This window comes from Saimiri boliviensis, chromosome 21 (genome assembly GCF_048565385.1).
Source record: "Saimiri boliviensis isolate mSaiBol1 chromosome 21, mSaiBol1.pri, whole genome shotgun sequence".
Classification (NCBI taxonomy): domain Eukaryota; kingdom Metazoa; phylum Chordata; class Mammalia; order Primates; family Cebidae; genus Saimiri; species Saimiri boliviensis.
The window spans coordinates 13,220,183-13,236,199 of NC_133469.1; the positions used below are offsets into that span (position 1 = coordinate 13,220,183).

General features: G+C 57.5%; 1 protein-coding gene and 1 long non-coding RNA gene across 3 annotated transcripts in view; one reads left to right on the forward strand and one right to left on the reverse strand.

Annotated features, from left to right (window-relative positions):
• LOC141582562 (uncharacterized) overlaps positions 1-14,640 on the reverse strand; it is a 72,779-nt gene extending 58,139 nt beyond the window's left edge. The window contains exons 1-2 of one of the 2 annotated variants that reach the window (XR_012515435.1): positions 14,485-14,640; positions 24-194 (exon numbers count right to left, since the gene is read on the reverse strand). This is a non-coding gene — a long non-coding RNA (uncharacterized LOC141582562). Of the gene's footprint in view, positions 1-23; positions 1,663-14,484 lie in introns of those variants that run through there. The other variant, XR_012515434.1, reaches the window with a different exon arrangement.
• SOX10 (SRY-box transcription factor 10) lies at positions 1,849-14,483 on the forward strand. The gene is made up of 4 exons (XM_003932874.4): positions 1,849-1,970; positions 2,455-2,960; positions 8,613-8,881; positions 12,601-14,483. The coding sequence occupies exons 2-4, from the start codon at positions 2,527-2,529 to the stop codon at positions 13,302-13,304; spliced, it is 1,407 nt and encodes a 468-aa protein (XP_003932923.2). The 5' UTR covers positions 1,849-1,970; positions 2,455-2,526; the 3' UTR covers positions 13,305-14,483.
• Positions 14,641-16,017: the final 1,377 nt, after the last annotated feature.

Consider the following 16,017-nt stretch of genomic DNA (forward strand, 5'->3'; position numbering starts at 1 on the left):
TGGAAGGATGAGTGGGGACCCACCGGGAGAGAGAGATGCCAGGCAGGCAGGCAGCGGGCGGGCAGCAGCGGGTGTTGGAGGCGACTTCGGGGCAGCTGGGGCACGACTGGCTAGATGCTCGTCCTCGTCCCTCTGTCCATCCAGGGCGGCTCCTCTCCGGGCGGTTCTGAGGCCGAGCGGGCGCTGTTAAAAAGCTTTTTATGTGTGTGTGTGTTAATCACATGATTGCCGTTCACCTGTATTTCGAACAAAGACAGCTCACTGTTTCAAGGCCCCGAACAAGAGTCTGGGCACAGGGAAGAGAAGAGAGGCGGGGGGAGGAGGGTTGGCAGCGCCGGGGGTGGCGTCGAGGAAAACTGGGGGGAGATTGTCCAAGGCCAGCAAGCGAGAGAAAGAGAAAACCCTTATCAAACTCCTAATTCACTGGGCTCCGAGGCCCCAGACACACTGGCCTGATTGTCTGGCTGGTTGTGTGTGTGAGCATGTGTGTGTGTGTGTGTGTGTGTGTGTGTGTGTGTGTGTTCCAGTGTCCGCTCCCCCCACCCCCAACATGCCTCTGCCTTGTGTGACTACCTCATTGTATCCCATTACCCACCCCCCACAGCCCTTTGGCCTTTCCCAAGCATGAGGCCTTGCCTCCCCAGACCCCTTCCAGCCCACTCCAGACAGGACCCCTTGAGGTGGGCTTGGGGCCTTGCCCAGCTGCTGAGGGGCTCAGAACCACACATGGTCGCCAACGTGGCCCCCGCTCCACTGCATACCCCACATGCACCCCACCTCGGCCTCAACACCTGGGTGGGGCTGCCCTCAGTTAAGAGAAAGGCACGGTGGCTTTGGAGGAGAGGCCTAGGAAAGAGAGAGGAGCAGGTGTCCCGGGACGATGGGCAGGAAAGAAAAGGGGAGGGAGGCAGAGGTGGGCAGAGGAGGGAAGAGGCAGGGCAAGGCCCTAACCCTTCTTGGGGTGGTGGAGTAGAGGACCTCATGACAACCAGGACTAGGACTCCCTCACCCTCTCCCAAGACAGGGTGATCCCCGCGTGGAGGGAGTTGGGTCCCAGGATGCCTCTAAGACCTACTGAGAGAGGGCCCCCACCCTGTCCCAACTTGGCCCTCCTGGGAACCCCTCAGCTCCTTGAACCAGACCAGCCCTTGTGTGTGCTGGGTGTCTGCAGAGAAGGGGCCAGGGGTCAAGCTGGGGCTCTGCCCGTCTCAGGGGGAGCCCTGAGAAGTCTCTCCCACTGTGCAGGATGTGGCAGAAAGGGCAGCCTGGGAAAAGGTGGGAGGCAGGGTGAGGAGTGGGCATCGGTGCCCGGCATGCAGTAGGCACTCAACGGGATTTTGAAGATGAAGCGGCTCGGGCCAGCCTCCCTCACGGGCCCACAGGACGCTCACCACCTTCATGTCTCTCCCTAGTCCCCTGCCAAGTGCCCATCCTGCCAGAGGCAGACGTTGGGGGTCCTAGTTAGGGCCAAATTTTCCTCCAAGCAACAGGTTCTGACCCTCCCAACTTCATCTCTTCCTTCCCTGGCCTAACCACCCCTCCGCCTCCGGGACTAAGCCAAGGCTAAGCCCCAGCGAGATGGGCCTGGGCAGCAGGGCAGGGAGTCGGGTGGGGGGGCCTGGGCTCCGGGTGGAGGAGCCCTGAGTGTTGGGGATGAAGGAAAGCCTGGAGGCTCCACCTTCTGCCCTTCCCTCCCTCCTCTCCCCCTCCCCCCTCTCCCCCTCCTTCCTTCCCCAGCCCTCTGCAGCGGCTCAGTCGCTCAGTCAGTCTCGGGCTGTCCGGCCAGGGTGGTTGGTGGTAAGGATTCAGGCTCCGTCCTAACAAGGCCGTGGCCTGAGGCTCAGGGCCCCCCGCCCCTCCCTCCCAGCGCACCAGCGTCACCCCCCAGTCCCGAGCTGGACCGCACACCTTGGGACACGGTTTTCCACTTCCTAAGGACGAGCCCCAGACTGGAGGAGAGGTCCGAGGAGGTGAGTGCGCAGCCTGCTCCTCCCTGGCCCTCTCAGGCCTGGGACCCTGCTGTGGGGTGGAGAGCGGCGACACCCCGCCCTTGCCCCCCACCTGGCTCTCCTCTAAACCCCGTTGGGGCAGGCTTAGGGAAGAAGGAAAGGTGAGAGAAAAGGTGGGAAATTCCAGGAACCGGGATTAGAGCAAAATAAAGGTTCCGTTTTTTTCTTCCTTATCATCAACAAACCTCCACCCAAAAAAGGAGGTTGAAAAAAAAAAAAAAAAAAAAAGCCACCCACACCAAGAGACGGTTGGGACCTGGTGGTGCGAAGACGCAGAGGCAGGACGCACCCACCTAGAGTCTGGCATGTGCGTGGGCCCCAGGGGCCAGAGTGGGTTTAGCTGGAGCAGGAAGGGCCGCCACCTCGGGACTGTGCCCGCGTCCCGTCCCGGGCCGCCCTCGGGGCTGCGCGCGCCGCCGCTCCATCGCGCCCTCCTTCCATCCAGGTGGGCGTTGGACTCTTCGCGAGGACCCCGGCGGCGGGCCCGGGGGAGGCGGCGGAGGCGGCCGGGGGTGACATGGCGGAGGAGCAGGACCTATCCGAGGTGGAGCTGAGCCCCGTGGGCTCCGAGGAGCCCCGCTGCCTGTCCCCGGGGAGCGCTCCCTCGCTAGGGCCCGACGGCGGCGGCGGCGGCGGCGGATCGGGCCTGCGAGCCAGCCCGGGGCCCGGCGAGCTGGGCAAGGTCAAGAAGGAGCAGCAGGACGGCGAGGCGGACGATGACAAGTTCCCCGTGTGCATCCGCGAGGCCGTCAGCCAGGTGCTTAGCGGTTACGACTGGACGCTGGTGCCCATGCCCGTGCGCGTCAATGGCGCCAGCAAGAGCAAGCCGCACGTCAAGCGGCCCATGAACGCCTTCATGGTGTGGGCGCAGGCGGCGCGCAGGAAGCTCGCGGACCAGTACCCGCACCTGCACAACGCCGAGCTCAGCAAGACGCTGGGCAAGCTCTGGAGGTGAGCAGCTGACCGCCCCGGGCTCGGCCCTCTAGCTTCGGGTGGATTCAGGGAAGCCGAGGCGGCCCGGCCTCCTGCACCCCAGAGCGGGATTGCCTGGCGGTCCTCCTTGAATGGGGCTGGAGACCAGGTGTGGGGGCCGCGCCCGCCCTTCCACCACAAGGACCCTGGAACTCGGAACTCCAGAGGTCTAGGCCGGGTCTCCCCTCGGGGCGGTGGGCAGGAAGGCGCCCCCTCGTGGTTGGAATTCTGCGGGTGGCAGATCGTGGGGCCTGGGGCTTCCTAGGGAGGGAAGGAGGCCTTCACTAACGCCGTGCCCACAGACACGCACTCATGCCACCAGCTGCTGTGGTCAGGAGGATTCGAGGGAAGCGCTTGGAAGGAACCAAAGGCTTGGCTGGAGATGCAGGGAAACTGAGGCAGTCAGGTGGAGAACTCGGGGGAAGTTCAAAGCAAACAAGGAATTCAGATGAGGGTCTTTGGAAGAGTGACGGATGAAGAACTTCAGGGGAAACACGTTCCTGCTGCTGCAGGACCTCATCCTATCCTAAGGGTCTGCCCTGGGACTTTCTGACCCCACCCTCCTGTGAATTGGGGGCTTCTTCATCCTCCTAGGGAGGATGGACACACAGAAAGTGGCCTCCCCCTCCTGCCCTGTCCCAGAGCCACCAAGCTGATCTCTTTCCTTTCCTCCCTCTCCCAGTTCGGCGCCATCTTCCCTGCCAGCGCCCCACCCCAACGTTGAGCAACCTCTTCCCCCTAGCCCCAGAGCTGGAGCTGAGCACTCTGTCCAGAAGGAAACCTTGGCCCCCTTCCTGCCCAGGGGCCCTCAGAGGAAAAACGTCCCGCACCTCTAGGAAAAACGTCCCCCGCAGGGAGCGATTCTGCCACCCTCAACTCAGGTCTGGGGTTCAGCCAGGCCTCCTGGGGATGTGTGGAACAAGGCAACCCCCCGCTCCCACCCCAGGAGTCCCAGAGCAGGTCCCAAAGAGAACAGGGACTCCAGGAGATGTGAGCCGGTAGCAGTCACCTGATTCCCACTAGACTGGCCAAGAGACAGGCTCAGAAAGGCAAAGCAATCAATCACAAAGGTCACATAGAAGTTGGTGGCAGAGCCAGGGCCAGAACCCAGGACTCCCATACTTCATCCAGAGGACTTCCCCGACATTGTCCCTGGAGACAGTGGTGGATCACCTTCACTCTGAGGAGTGGCCAGGAGGTTGTGGGGAAATAAGAAGTTGAGAACAAGAGAGGAGCATCTGGGTTCCAGAAAGCCAGGGCTTTGTCAGAGGGGCTGCCTTCCTTCCGCTGCCCTCCCCCTTGCCGGCCATAGCTGGGTAGAGATTGGGTCTAGCGGCTTAGAGTGGTGGAAGGAGCAGGAGGGTCTCCAACAGACCAAAAGAGTCAACAGCCCCCTGGCCTGTTCTTGCCAGGTGTTTGCTGAAGGCCTGGTGTCCCTTCCCCTGCCCTTCCTCAGCACTTATCACCCTGCTCACCCAGGGCAGACCCAGGGCTCAGCGACCGGGCCGCTGTGTGGAGCCAGATAGCCCGGTTCTGCTCAAGAATAGAGGTCACAGAGCCGGGCGCGGTGGCTCAAGCCTGTAATCCCAGCACTTTGGGAGGCCGAGGCGGGTGGATCACGAGGTCAAGAGATCGAGACCATCCTGGTCAACATGGTGAAACCCCATCTCTACTAAAAATACAAAAAATTAGCTGGGCATGGTGGCTCGTGCCTGTAATCCCAGGTACTCAGGAGGCTGAGGCAGGAGAATTGCCTGAACCCAGGAGGCGGAGGTTGCGGTGAGCCGAGATCGCGCCATTGCACTCCAGCCTAACAAGAGCGAAACTCAGTCTCAAAAAAAAAAAAAAAAAGAATAGAGATCACAGCTAGCTCCTCCGACCAAGGTCCATTCAGATTTGGACGCGGCTTGACCCAGGCCAGTACCTTCAGTGCCAGGGAACAAAGAAGAGCAATTGAGAAACAGACAACCAGGAGAGACAGACAGACAGACAGGGCAGGCTCTAGGGACCATGAGAAGACCACAGTGTGAGCTCAACGAGAGTCAAAGCAAGGATGGACTCCATTCTCCCTCTACCTCCCATTGCCAAGGGTTTGAGATTGGCTTCTCCTTTGTCCCTGTCCCCAGATTCCCCCAGCCCAGAACCCTGGGCTTGGACTCCCTTCAGGAGGACTCATTCTTGGCCATCACTCAAGTTATGTGCACAGGGGCCAGCCTGGGGTGTGGCAATCAGGAAAACTCGCACTGCTTGCTGAGAACCCAGTGCCAGAGGGAGGAAGGGGCCAGAACCATGGCAAGGATCAAAGACAATGCCAACAGATGGTGGCTCCCTAGACCCTGGATGGGGGTCCTGAAAAACACGTGGATGTGGGCTGGGCTGGCCAATTGCTCCAGGGGCTTCTCCTGAAACCTCCCCAAGCTGTGACTCCCAGGATGTCAGGAAGGGGGGTTGTTAGGTAGGCAGAGCTGGAAAACAGGTGTCTTAAAACCAAAAAGAGAAAGATACAAACTGTGTGGAGAGCCCCAAGGGAATGTGGGATCGGACACACTGGAGCCCAGGTCCTAAGGGACCATGTGAGCCCCGAAGTCATGCTAACCTTTGATGCCCATCTGGGGAGGGGCCAGTAGAGGCTGATCACAGGGTAATTAATGGCTGTGGGTTGGTTGACCTGCCTGGAAAAAACCAGAGCCAAGAAACTGGAAAAGGGAACACAGATAAGAATCCCTCCCTGGTGGTGGGGGTCACCCAGCCTCTCCTGTTCCCAGTGCCACGGGCCCCTTCCCCAAGTAAAATCTTCTTATGCCCCTGGCCTAGCAGGACACATGTAGCAGCAACCAGTGCCCCACTGTGGGAGCTCTCTGGTTGGGGTTTCCAGTTTGGGTGGGGGATCGGCCTACCTCTTCCCAGCCCCATTCCAAACCTGGGAGGCCGAGGGGAAAGAGGGCTGACAGGCACAAATGAGGAGGGGTTTGGAGTTAGAGCTGGGGGTGATGTGGGGGGTTTGGGGCCGGTAATGTTGAGTGAGGGCTGGTGCTGGACATTGGGTTTACATGGTGGGCAGGCTGGGTCTGGGGTTGGGCTGGAGGTGGAATCGGCTGTCCCGCACAGCTGGTGGAGGAGGCGCTGGGGTTAGGGCTGGGGTCAGGGATGGCAGCGGGCCCAGGCTTAGGTTTCTGTCAGGGTTAAGCTAATGCTGGGAACTTGCTGAGGAGGTGGCAGTGGGATCCGATGTTGAAATCACCCCTGTCTTCTGGCCCCTGTCACTTTCTTGCTGATTGCTGGCTGCCAGCTGAGCAAGGGGCAAGGGAAGGATGAGTGAGAGCGAGCATGAGCTCTGTGTCCCATGTCCCCAGCTATCCCTGAAGCCTCTGTGCTAGGGCCTGCTGCTGGCTGAGCAGCTGTCTCCTCTGTGGGCTCTCCCCAGTGACCCTCTCAAGGCCTGCTCCGCACCCCCCCCCCGCCCCCCGCGGGTCCCAGCCATCAGAGAGGGCGCCTGCATCCCACTCCCTGACTCTCAAGGCCCTGCTCCAGCATCTCTGTCCTAAGTGCGTCCACTGCCTCTGACAGAGTGTCGGCTGAAGGGACCCTCGGAGAAAGCTGGAGCTAGGGCTGGGCTCAGGGCGGGGGTGGGGGGAGTAGACAGGGAGGCTAAGCCGCAGAGGAATGCTGCTGCCCGCTAGGAGGTGCCTGGCATGACCACCCCCGCCCAGCCTGGGGAGGGAGGGCTCGGCCTTCTGCTGACTGGGGGAAGAGGGCACCCACTGGGGTGTGAGGGGTGGGGCAGGTGGAAAGAGAGGCCCTCTGGACTGACAGACAGGGCTGCTCCCACCAAGACTCACAGACTGTCAGTCCCAAGGTCTGGGATCCTAGAATCTATGGACTTTCCCCTTGGGCCCCTCTGTATGGTACCGCATCCTGCCCTCCGCACCCTGGGCAGCCAAACCGTGAATGACCTCCCCCTCCAACCCTAGCCTGAGGCTGGAGTCGGTGGCAAGGGCACTGGCTTCAAGGCTTCCTCCCTCCATGTGTTGGTTTTGGGGACTGTCCCAGGGTCTGAGGAGAGACTAGCTTCCTCTACCCTCTGTTATCTTCTTTCAGATAGATAGATAGATAGATAGATAGATAGATAGATAGATAGATTTTTTTTTCCCAAATTATTTGAGAAAGACCTACCCTCTGTTATCTTCTGGACATGGATATAGGACCCCCGCAGGAGACAGTGCCCCCCACCCCGACCCATGGTGAAGAGGACCCACATCTGCCCCTCAATCCCACCACACTGGAATTCACACAGTCAGGACCCAGAGTTGAGAGGCCACCCCTAGATCCTCCAGTCCAACCACCCACGCAAGCAGCATTAGAAAAGCACCTCTCGGGGCCGGGTGCAGTGGCTCATGCCTGTAATCCCAGCACTTTGGGAAGCTGAGGCTGGTGGATCATCTGAGGTCAGGAGTTCAAGACCAGCCTGACCAACATGGTGAAACCTCATCTCTACTAAAAATACAAAAATCAGCCAGGCCTGGTGGCATGTGACTGTAGTCCCAGCTACTTGGGAGACTGAGGCAGGAGAATCACTTGAACCCAGGAGGTGGAGATTGCAGTCAGCCAAAATCATGCCATGGCACTCCAGCCAGGGTGACAGAGTGAGACTGTCTCCAAAAAAATAAAAAATAGAAAAGTACCTCTTGAGCCAGGCACAGTGGCTCATGCCTGTAATCCCAGCACTTTAGGAGCCCGAGGCAGGCAGATCACTTGAGGTCAGGGGTTCAAGACCAGCCAACATGGTGAAACCCCGTCTCTACCAAAAATACAAAAATTAGCCAGGCATGGTGGCTCATGCTTGTAATCCCAGCTACTCAGGAGGCTAAGGCACAAGAATCACTTGAACCTGGGAGGCAGAGGTTGCAGTGAGCCGAGATCGCACCACTGCACTCCAGCATGGGTGACAGGGTGAGACTCCCTCACAAAAAAAAAAAAGAGAAAGAAAGAAAAACATCTCTACGTCTCTTTCTCAAAGTGCTCCACCTGCTTCCCAGGCCCTGGTTCGAGGCACTTCACATCCATTATTCCGGCCAATCCCACACCCAAGTTAAGAAGATGTTATCATCCTTTTATAGGTGAAGAAACTCAGGCTCAGAGAAGTAATTTGCTCAAGGTCACACACACAGCTAGTAAGTAGCAGAGACTGAGCTCTCCCCCAGCCACGCTGCTTTTGTTTGCCCACCCCCAGTCCCAGGGAGCTCATCCCCTAATGAGACAGCCAATTCCACTTGCAGACAGCTTTCATGATGAGAAAGTGTTTCCTTTCCTTGAACTGGCATCTGCCCTTGAAACCTCTATTCCTACTTCTAACTCCTCCTCAGGGGCTGCCAGGAGCAGCGGGCTGACCCTCGCTCACCCTCCAGCCCATGAAAGATTTGGGGGCACAGATCACAGCCCTCTGAGGCTGTTATTCCTTGGGCCTCACATCTCTCAGTCCATAAATCATAGGGCAGAGCCCCACCTGGGTCCTGTCCTCTGGGTGCCCTATCCCAGGGTCTCCTGTCTTCCAAGATGGACACTCAGAGGGAGGCCAACCTGGAGCGCTCTGGCACTCACACTGGCTCCTCTCTGCCACCCACCCCATCCAAGGCTGTTGAATGAAAGTGACAAGCGCCCCTTCATCGAGGAGGCTGAGCGGCTCCGTATGCAGCACAAGAAGGACCACCCGGACTACAAGTACCAACCCAGGCGGCGGAAGAATGGCAAGGCCACCCAGGGCGAGGCGGAGTGCCCTGGTGGGGAGGCTGAGCAAGGTGGGACCGCTGCCATCCAGGCCCACTACAAGAGTGCCCACCTGGACCACCGGCACCCGGGAGAGGGCTCCCCCATGTCAGATGGGAACCCTGAGCACCCCTCAGGTGAGTGCTGATGACAGAGCTGGGAGTGGGGCAAGCCCAGGCAGTGGAGAGAGGAGAGGGCTGGATGGCATGAGACCCAGATACTCCCCCAGCAGCCCTGGACCCTGGGGAGACTGTGCCAGGTTGTGCAGTTGCCCCAGCAGACTGCAGGGGCCCAGAGGGAGTTTCATGGGGACTCCAGTACCAGGAGCAGTGGCTGGGCAAGATGGTTCTGGCCAGGACTGATCCAAGGGGTCACTGCTGCTGGGCAAACAGGGCCAGTTAAAGAGTCTATGGAAGCCATGGAGTGAGAGGTGTCTGGGGCAGTTACAAGGAAAGGGAGAAGACAGGATGGGTTTGAGAAATGGGTGATCAAATGGAGGAGAGGAAATCACTGCCTCTTTCCCACTGGCCATTCTTTTTTTTTTTTTGGAGACAGAGTCTCACTCTGTCACCCAGGCTAGACTGCAGTGGTGTGATCTCGGCTCACTGCAACCTCCACCTTCCAGGTTCAAGCAATTCTCCTGCCTCAGCCTCCCGAGTAACTGGGACTACAGGTGCACGCCGCCAGGTCCGGCTGATTTTTTTTATTTTGGTAGAGTTTCACCGTATTGCCCAGGCTGGTCTTGAACTCCTGAGCTCAGGGAATCTGCCTGCCTCGGCCTCCCAAATCCCACCACCCATTCTGACAGAAGAGACACAGCATATGATGCTGAGCACAGGCCATGGATAGGCCAGACATAGCTATCTTGTTTAATTCTCATTAATGATAATAACGGCTGACGTTAATTGAGCACCTACTCTATGTCAGGTGCCGTGCTGCTTGCCTTATGTAGAGTAATTCAGGCATTGCAAACAACGTGGTGAGGTAGGCGAACTACAAGGGCTCAGATCTCAGCTGTGGCAAGTGACTCTCACTACTGATGAGAAAACGGACAGGAACTTCCCCAGTTTGGCTCCAGGGCTTCTGCTTGGCACCACGGCTCCCTTGCCTGTGTTCCCAATGTACAGAAAGTGACACAGGTCTGCCACTTGGGAAGTGCTCAGTAAGCAGAGCTCTGCCTTCAGAGGACATGCTCTGAATCCTACTTCGTGCCAAGCACTGGAGTGGACACCAGGGTACTAACCAGAGAAGCCTACAGTCCCTGGCCTCAGGGGCCTGTAGTCTAGAGAGAGTAGCAGGGATGAAAATGAGTGAGTACAGGAAGAAACAAAGCTGGGCATAGTGGAATGCGCCTGCAGTCCCAGCTACACAGGAGGCTGAGGTGGGAGGATCACCCGAGCCTGTGAGTTTGAGACCAGTATGAGCAATACAGTAATACTCTGTCCTTTTTTTTTTTTTTTTTTTTTGAGACGGAGTTTCGCTCTTGATGCCCAGGCTGGAGTGCAATGGCGCGATCTCGGCTCACCGCAACCTCCGCCTCCTGGGTTCAGGCAATTCTCCTGCCTCAGCCTCCTGAGTAGCTGGGATTACAGGCACGCGCCACCATGCCCAGCTAATTTTTTGTATTTTTAGTAGAGACGGGGTTTCACCATGTTGACCAGGATGGTCTCGATCTCTTGACCTCGTGATCCACTCGCCCGCCTCGGCCTCCCAAAGTGCTGGGATTACAGGCTTGAGCCACCGTGCCCGGCCTTTTTTTTTTTTTTTTTTTTTTTTGAGACGGAGTCTCACACTGTTGCCTGGGCTGGAGTGCAATGGCGTGATCTTGGCTCACCTCTATCTCCGCCTTCCTGGTTCACGCAATTCTCCTGCCTCAGCCTCTCTAGTAGCTGGGATTACAGGTGCACACCACCACACCTGGCTAATTTTTTATATTTTTTGGTAGAAATAGGGTTTCACTATGTTGTCCAGATTGGTCTCGAACTCCTGACCTCATGATCTGCCTGCCTCGGCCTCCCAAAGTGCTGAGATTATAGGTGTAAGCCACCACGCTCGGCTTTTTTTTGAGACAGTCTCAATCTGTTGCCCAGACTGCAGTGCAGTGGTGCCATCTAGGTTCACTAAAACCTCTCTCTGCCTCCTGGGTTTAAGCGATTCTCATGCCTCAGCCTCCTCAGTAGCTGGGATTACAGGTGCAAGCCACCACACTCGCTAATTATTGTATTTTTAGTAGAGACGGGGTTTCACCCAGGCTGGTCTCAAATTCCTGACCTTAAGTGATCCACCCACCTCAGCCTCCCAAAGTGCTGGGATTACAGGCATGAGCTGCTGTGCCCGGCCTATCTCTTAAAAAAAAAAAAAAAAAAAAAAAAGTATAGAAAGAAACAAGTGTACAAGAAGCTTGTGTGAGATCCAGAGGTGGCACGGCCTCTGGGGGAGTAATCCGCCCGTCATCCCATCTAGTCAGATCTCCAACAAGACCCCGCTCCCCACCCGACTCTTGTCAAGGAAGAGGCTTCCAGAAAGAGGCAATGGCTGGGCTGCTTGGTACAATCTCTATTTTACTGATAAGGAAACTGGTTAAGAGAAGACAGGGGATTTGTCCAGACACAGAACCAGGATTCAGAAACCTAGGCAGGTCTCTTCAAGTACAGAGCCCTTGGCCAATGCAGGACTCGGCGCTGCCTCTGATCTAATGGAGGAGGCACAGGCCTGTCCTTGGGGAGCTCAGAGTCTGCTAAGGCCATGGACACATTCTCTCCCACACACATGTACATACTCTTCACCTGCAGAGATCCAGGGACACACACACACATCAGGAGACCCTGGACTATGTACAGAACAACCACCTCAGAATGAAACTGTGGACGCAGACTTTTTCTCACCCTTCAAGGCCCCGCCCCACTCAGACATCCTTTCCCCTATGACACCTTCCCTAAATCCCAGGGGCAGCGGGTAGACTCCTCCTCTGGTCTCCCAGGTCCTTCCAGAGTTGGAAGTCATCACAGCACTTCCAGCTCTGGGCGCATGTGGATCTATGGATATGTGACTAGACTATGAGCTTTGGGGACAGGGATCCATTTTATTTCCATGTGTATCCCCAGCACCTGGCACAGGACCTGGTGTTTCGTGATGCTCCCTAAAAGTTTGCCAAGTTAATATGTGAACAGGAAAGTGAACAGATAAAGGAACAAGAACCAGCTTTCTAAGTGCCCTCCCACAGAGATGGGCAGCTCAAGGAATGACAGGGCAACACAGGCCAGGGTGTGACGGGGCCAAGGGCCTGCCAGTGGGCTGGGCAGCAAGGGGGGCTCAGGAGGAGGGAAGGATTGGAAAGGACACAACACGGGGCAGGGAGCAGGGGGCAGGGAGCAGGGAGCAGGCCCAGGCAACCAGCGAAGGTGAAACAGAGCACTCAGGAGTCCGGGCGAGAGAGGCTTAGCGTAGAGGGCGGTCGGCAGGGGCGCAGAAGCGGGGCTGGCAGAATGCAAAGGCCGGGCCAGACCACCTGGGCAGCAGAGAAGCTGATGAGAGGAAGAACTTTCCACAGGAAAGGTTTTTCACAATGAGGCAGGCCTCCCCTGGTGGGTGACAAGGGAAGGAGGCAGGACCCATCCCTAAGATTTGAGAATTTCATAAACAACTAGAGACCAGTATTTCCTAAGACCAGTATTTAAATAAATGCTGACTCGTGCTGCAAAAACGTGACAGTTAAAAGGTCTGAGCAGCGATTAGACCTCAACTTCCCAGAGGCACCAGCTGCCTGAAGGTGAACCATCGAAATTCACGTGCGCCCACCTGGCTCTAACCTGCTTCCCTCTTGCTCTCTCTTTCTCTCTGTCTCCCTTCCACCCAGGCCAGAGCCATGGCCCACCCACCCCTCCAACCACCCCAAAGACAGAGCTGCAGTCGGGCAAGGCAGACCCCAAGCGGGACGGGCGCTCCATGGGGGAGGGCGGGAAGCCTCACATCGACTTCGGCAACGTGGACATCGGTGAGATCAGCCACGAGGTAATGTCCAACATGGAGACCTTTGATGTGGCTGAGTTGGACCAGTACCTGCCGCCCAATGGGCACCCAAGCCACGTGGGCAGCTACTCAGCAGCCGGCTATGGGCTGGGCAGCGCCCTGGCCGTGGCCAGTGGACACTCCGCCTGGATCTCCAAGCCACCAGGTGTGGCTCTGCCCACGGTCTCGCCACCTGGTGTGGATGCCAAAGCCCAGGTGAAGACAGAGACCGCGGGGCCCCAGGGGCCCCCGCACTACACCGACCAGCCATCCACCTCACAGATCGCCTACACCTCCCTCAGCCTGCCCCATTACGGCTCAGCCTTCCCCTCCATCTCCCGCCCCCAGTTTGACTACTCTGACCATCAGCCCTCAGGACCCTATTACGGCCACTCCAGCCAAGCCTCTGGCCTCTACTCGGCCTTCTCCTATATGGGGCCCTCGCAGCGGCCCCTCTACACGGCCATCTCTGACCCCAGCCCTTCAGGGCCCCAGTCCCATAGCCCCACACACTGGGAGCAGCCAGTATATACGACGCTGTCCCGGCCCTAAAGGGGGTCCTGTTACCACCACCCCCTGCCCAGCCCCTGCCCCCAGCCTGTGTGCCCTGTTCCTCGCCCACCTCAGGCCTGGCGGTGGCAGTGGAGGAGGCTGCAGAGGCTGACAGCTGGGGGGTGGCTTTCTGTCTGGCTCACTGCCCTGATGACCCACCTGCCCCGTCCAGGCTCCAGCAGCAAAGCCCCAGGCGAGCAGGCTGGGCAGAGGAGAAGGAGGTTGACTGTTGCTCCCACACTGAAAGATAAGGGGCTGCACCTTCCCCCCAGGAATGACCCTCTACCCAAGGACCTGAAAAGGACCTGCTCACCCCGCCTCAGGGAGGGGAAGCACCAGGGTTGGTGGCATCGGAGGCCTTACCACTCCTAGGCACTCCTGTTTCCTCTCTCACGGCGAGTGAGGGTCTGACATGCCCATGCCACCAGTGCCACAGTGCCTACGAGCTAGGCCACTCAGAGACTGTGCCTGGAGCTGGCCGTGTCTCCTACTCAGGGGCTGAGAGTAGCTTTGAGGAGCCTCATGGGGAGTGGGAGGTTCGAGGGACTTAGCGGAGTTCTCATCCCTTCAATGCCCCCTCCCCTCCTGAAGGCAGGAAGGAGTTGGCACAGAGGCCCCCAGATCCAATTCTGTGCCAATAACCTCATCCTTTGTCTAATCGAGAAAGAGCCCCCAGTCCTCCTCCACTACAACCTCCGTGACCTTGAGGCGCATCCCAGGAGGCGAGGAGGCAGGGGCTCCAGGAAAGGAATCAGAGACAATTCACAGAGCCTCCCCCCGGGCTCCTCGCCAGCTCCCTCTTCCCTTACTAGGTTCGACGGCCCCTGCTCTGTCAGCCCCACTCCCTGGCATCCCAGGGAGTTAGAGCTGCTCAGGCCCAAACCCTTGGCTGCAGGAGACACAGGGCCCAGCACCCAGGTTGCCGGCAGCAGGCTGAAGACACTAGAATCCTGACGTGTACCTTCTGCCCTTGCCTCCTGCCCCTTGCCTCCCAGTGGTATTTGAATAAAGTATGTAGCTATATCCACCCCCATGTTCCTGTTCTGCAGCCCCCCCCATTCACATGTAACTCATTACTTTCTCCTTTTATTTATCTCAGTAGTCCCCTCTCCTAGCCACTCTAGACCCTATTAACTCTGCATTAAGCATTCCACATAATAAAATTAAAGGTTCCGGTTACCTGCTTGGTGAGCCTGACCGGCCTGTCTCTTGATCTCAGCCCTGCACTTGCGCTTCCTCAGACGCTTTCTGGAAGTAGCTAGGAGTAGAAAGTAAAGGATAGATCACCAAAGACCTCTCGCTCTCCCCCGCCACACTCCACCCTCTTTCCCCTCCCCCTCCTCTCTCTCTCTCTCTCTCTCTCTCTCTCTCTCTCTCTCTTTATTCCCCTCTCCTTTCTCTCTCTCTCTCTCCCCGCTAAGAAGATGTGGACAATGGAGTGGGTTAGGACAGCTGGCATCCCAGTGGGGTCCATCTGAGCTCAGGGACTGAAGCCTCAGACGGGAGCTTCTCCCCAGCCCAGCTGTGCCCCACACTGCAGGGGGCCACTCACTCTTAACTGGCTCAGCTGGAACTCACTGCCTTCCAAGCAGCCCCTCTGCTCACCCAGCACCCAGCAGAGGGGAGTTTGCAAAGAATTCAAGAGACTGGTACTGCAGAGGAGATGGGTTGGTGCGACACCGTGCTGTCTGCAGTCAGGCCTGTCCTTCAGGTATGTGGAGAGGCCCCGTGTGGCTGCATCCCCCGACTTGCCGCCTCCCCCAGCACACACACAGCAGCCCACACCAGGATCTAGCCAAACGTTCACAGCAGCCGCCCCTGCCCAAGTCCAGACCAAGGATGTCAGACATGCAGTCTACTCTTTAAGCTCCTACTCCCTAAGAGCTCTTTCCTCAGCAGAAGTCCAGACTGAACCCAGAGGCCAGGACCAGTCTACCTCACAAGCACAAAACTCCGAGGACAGGGGGAATCTCTTTGCCATCTTGCTCTACTGATGAACAGCTCCGATGGATGAAGTTCTTCCTCATACCCAGCTCATAACGGCTTATACCCAGCTGCCATTTACTCAGTGTTCCCAAGGGTTTTATGTCATTCAGGCCAATGAAGGAGTAGGTCCAATCGTTATCTCAGTTTTCCAGATGGGGAAACAAGCTTTGCGAGGTTGATGCTAAGAAGTGCTGGTGCCAGAATGTGAACCCAGCTCTGACTCCAAGGCTTGCACTCTTAACCAACATCCCCTCCACCTGCCTGCGGTTTGCAGATCCTACTTCTGCTCTGTATCCGGAGCAATGCATCTTTCACTGCTCCAGCCGGGGCATCCTCAGCTTCCTTCCTTCCTCCCATCCATGGCTCCAGCCCCTAGTCAGGACCAGGGAGAGAGGCAGGGCACCAAAACAGACCAGTCCCCAGGGAGGCCAAACTCCCTCCATCTGGGATCTGCTTCGCAGAAGCTGTTCAACATCCCCAAAACTGTTGGTTCCCATGAAGCTGGATGGTAACCGAACCCCCTGATCTTTTAGACAACATCCATTGCAAAGTCATACCCAAATTGTACGTATGCTGTTTTGGCGTTTTGTTGTAGACAAAAGCAGAACTTAACACTAATATTTAACAGACCTCGCCTTGTTGGGTTTGACCCATTTCCCCACCTGTATTAAACCTTTTAGGACTCAGCTCTCCTTTGGAGCTTTATGTATCTGCAAACTTGAATAGC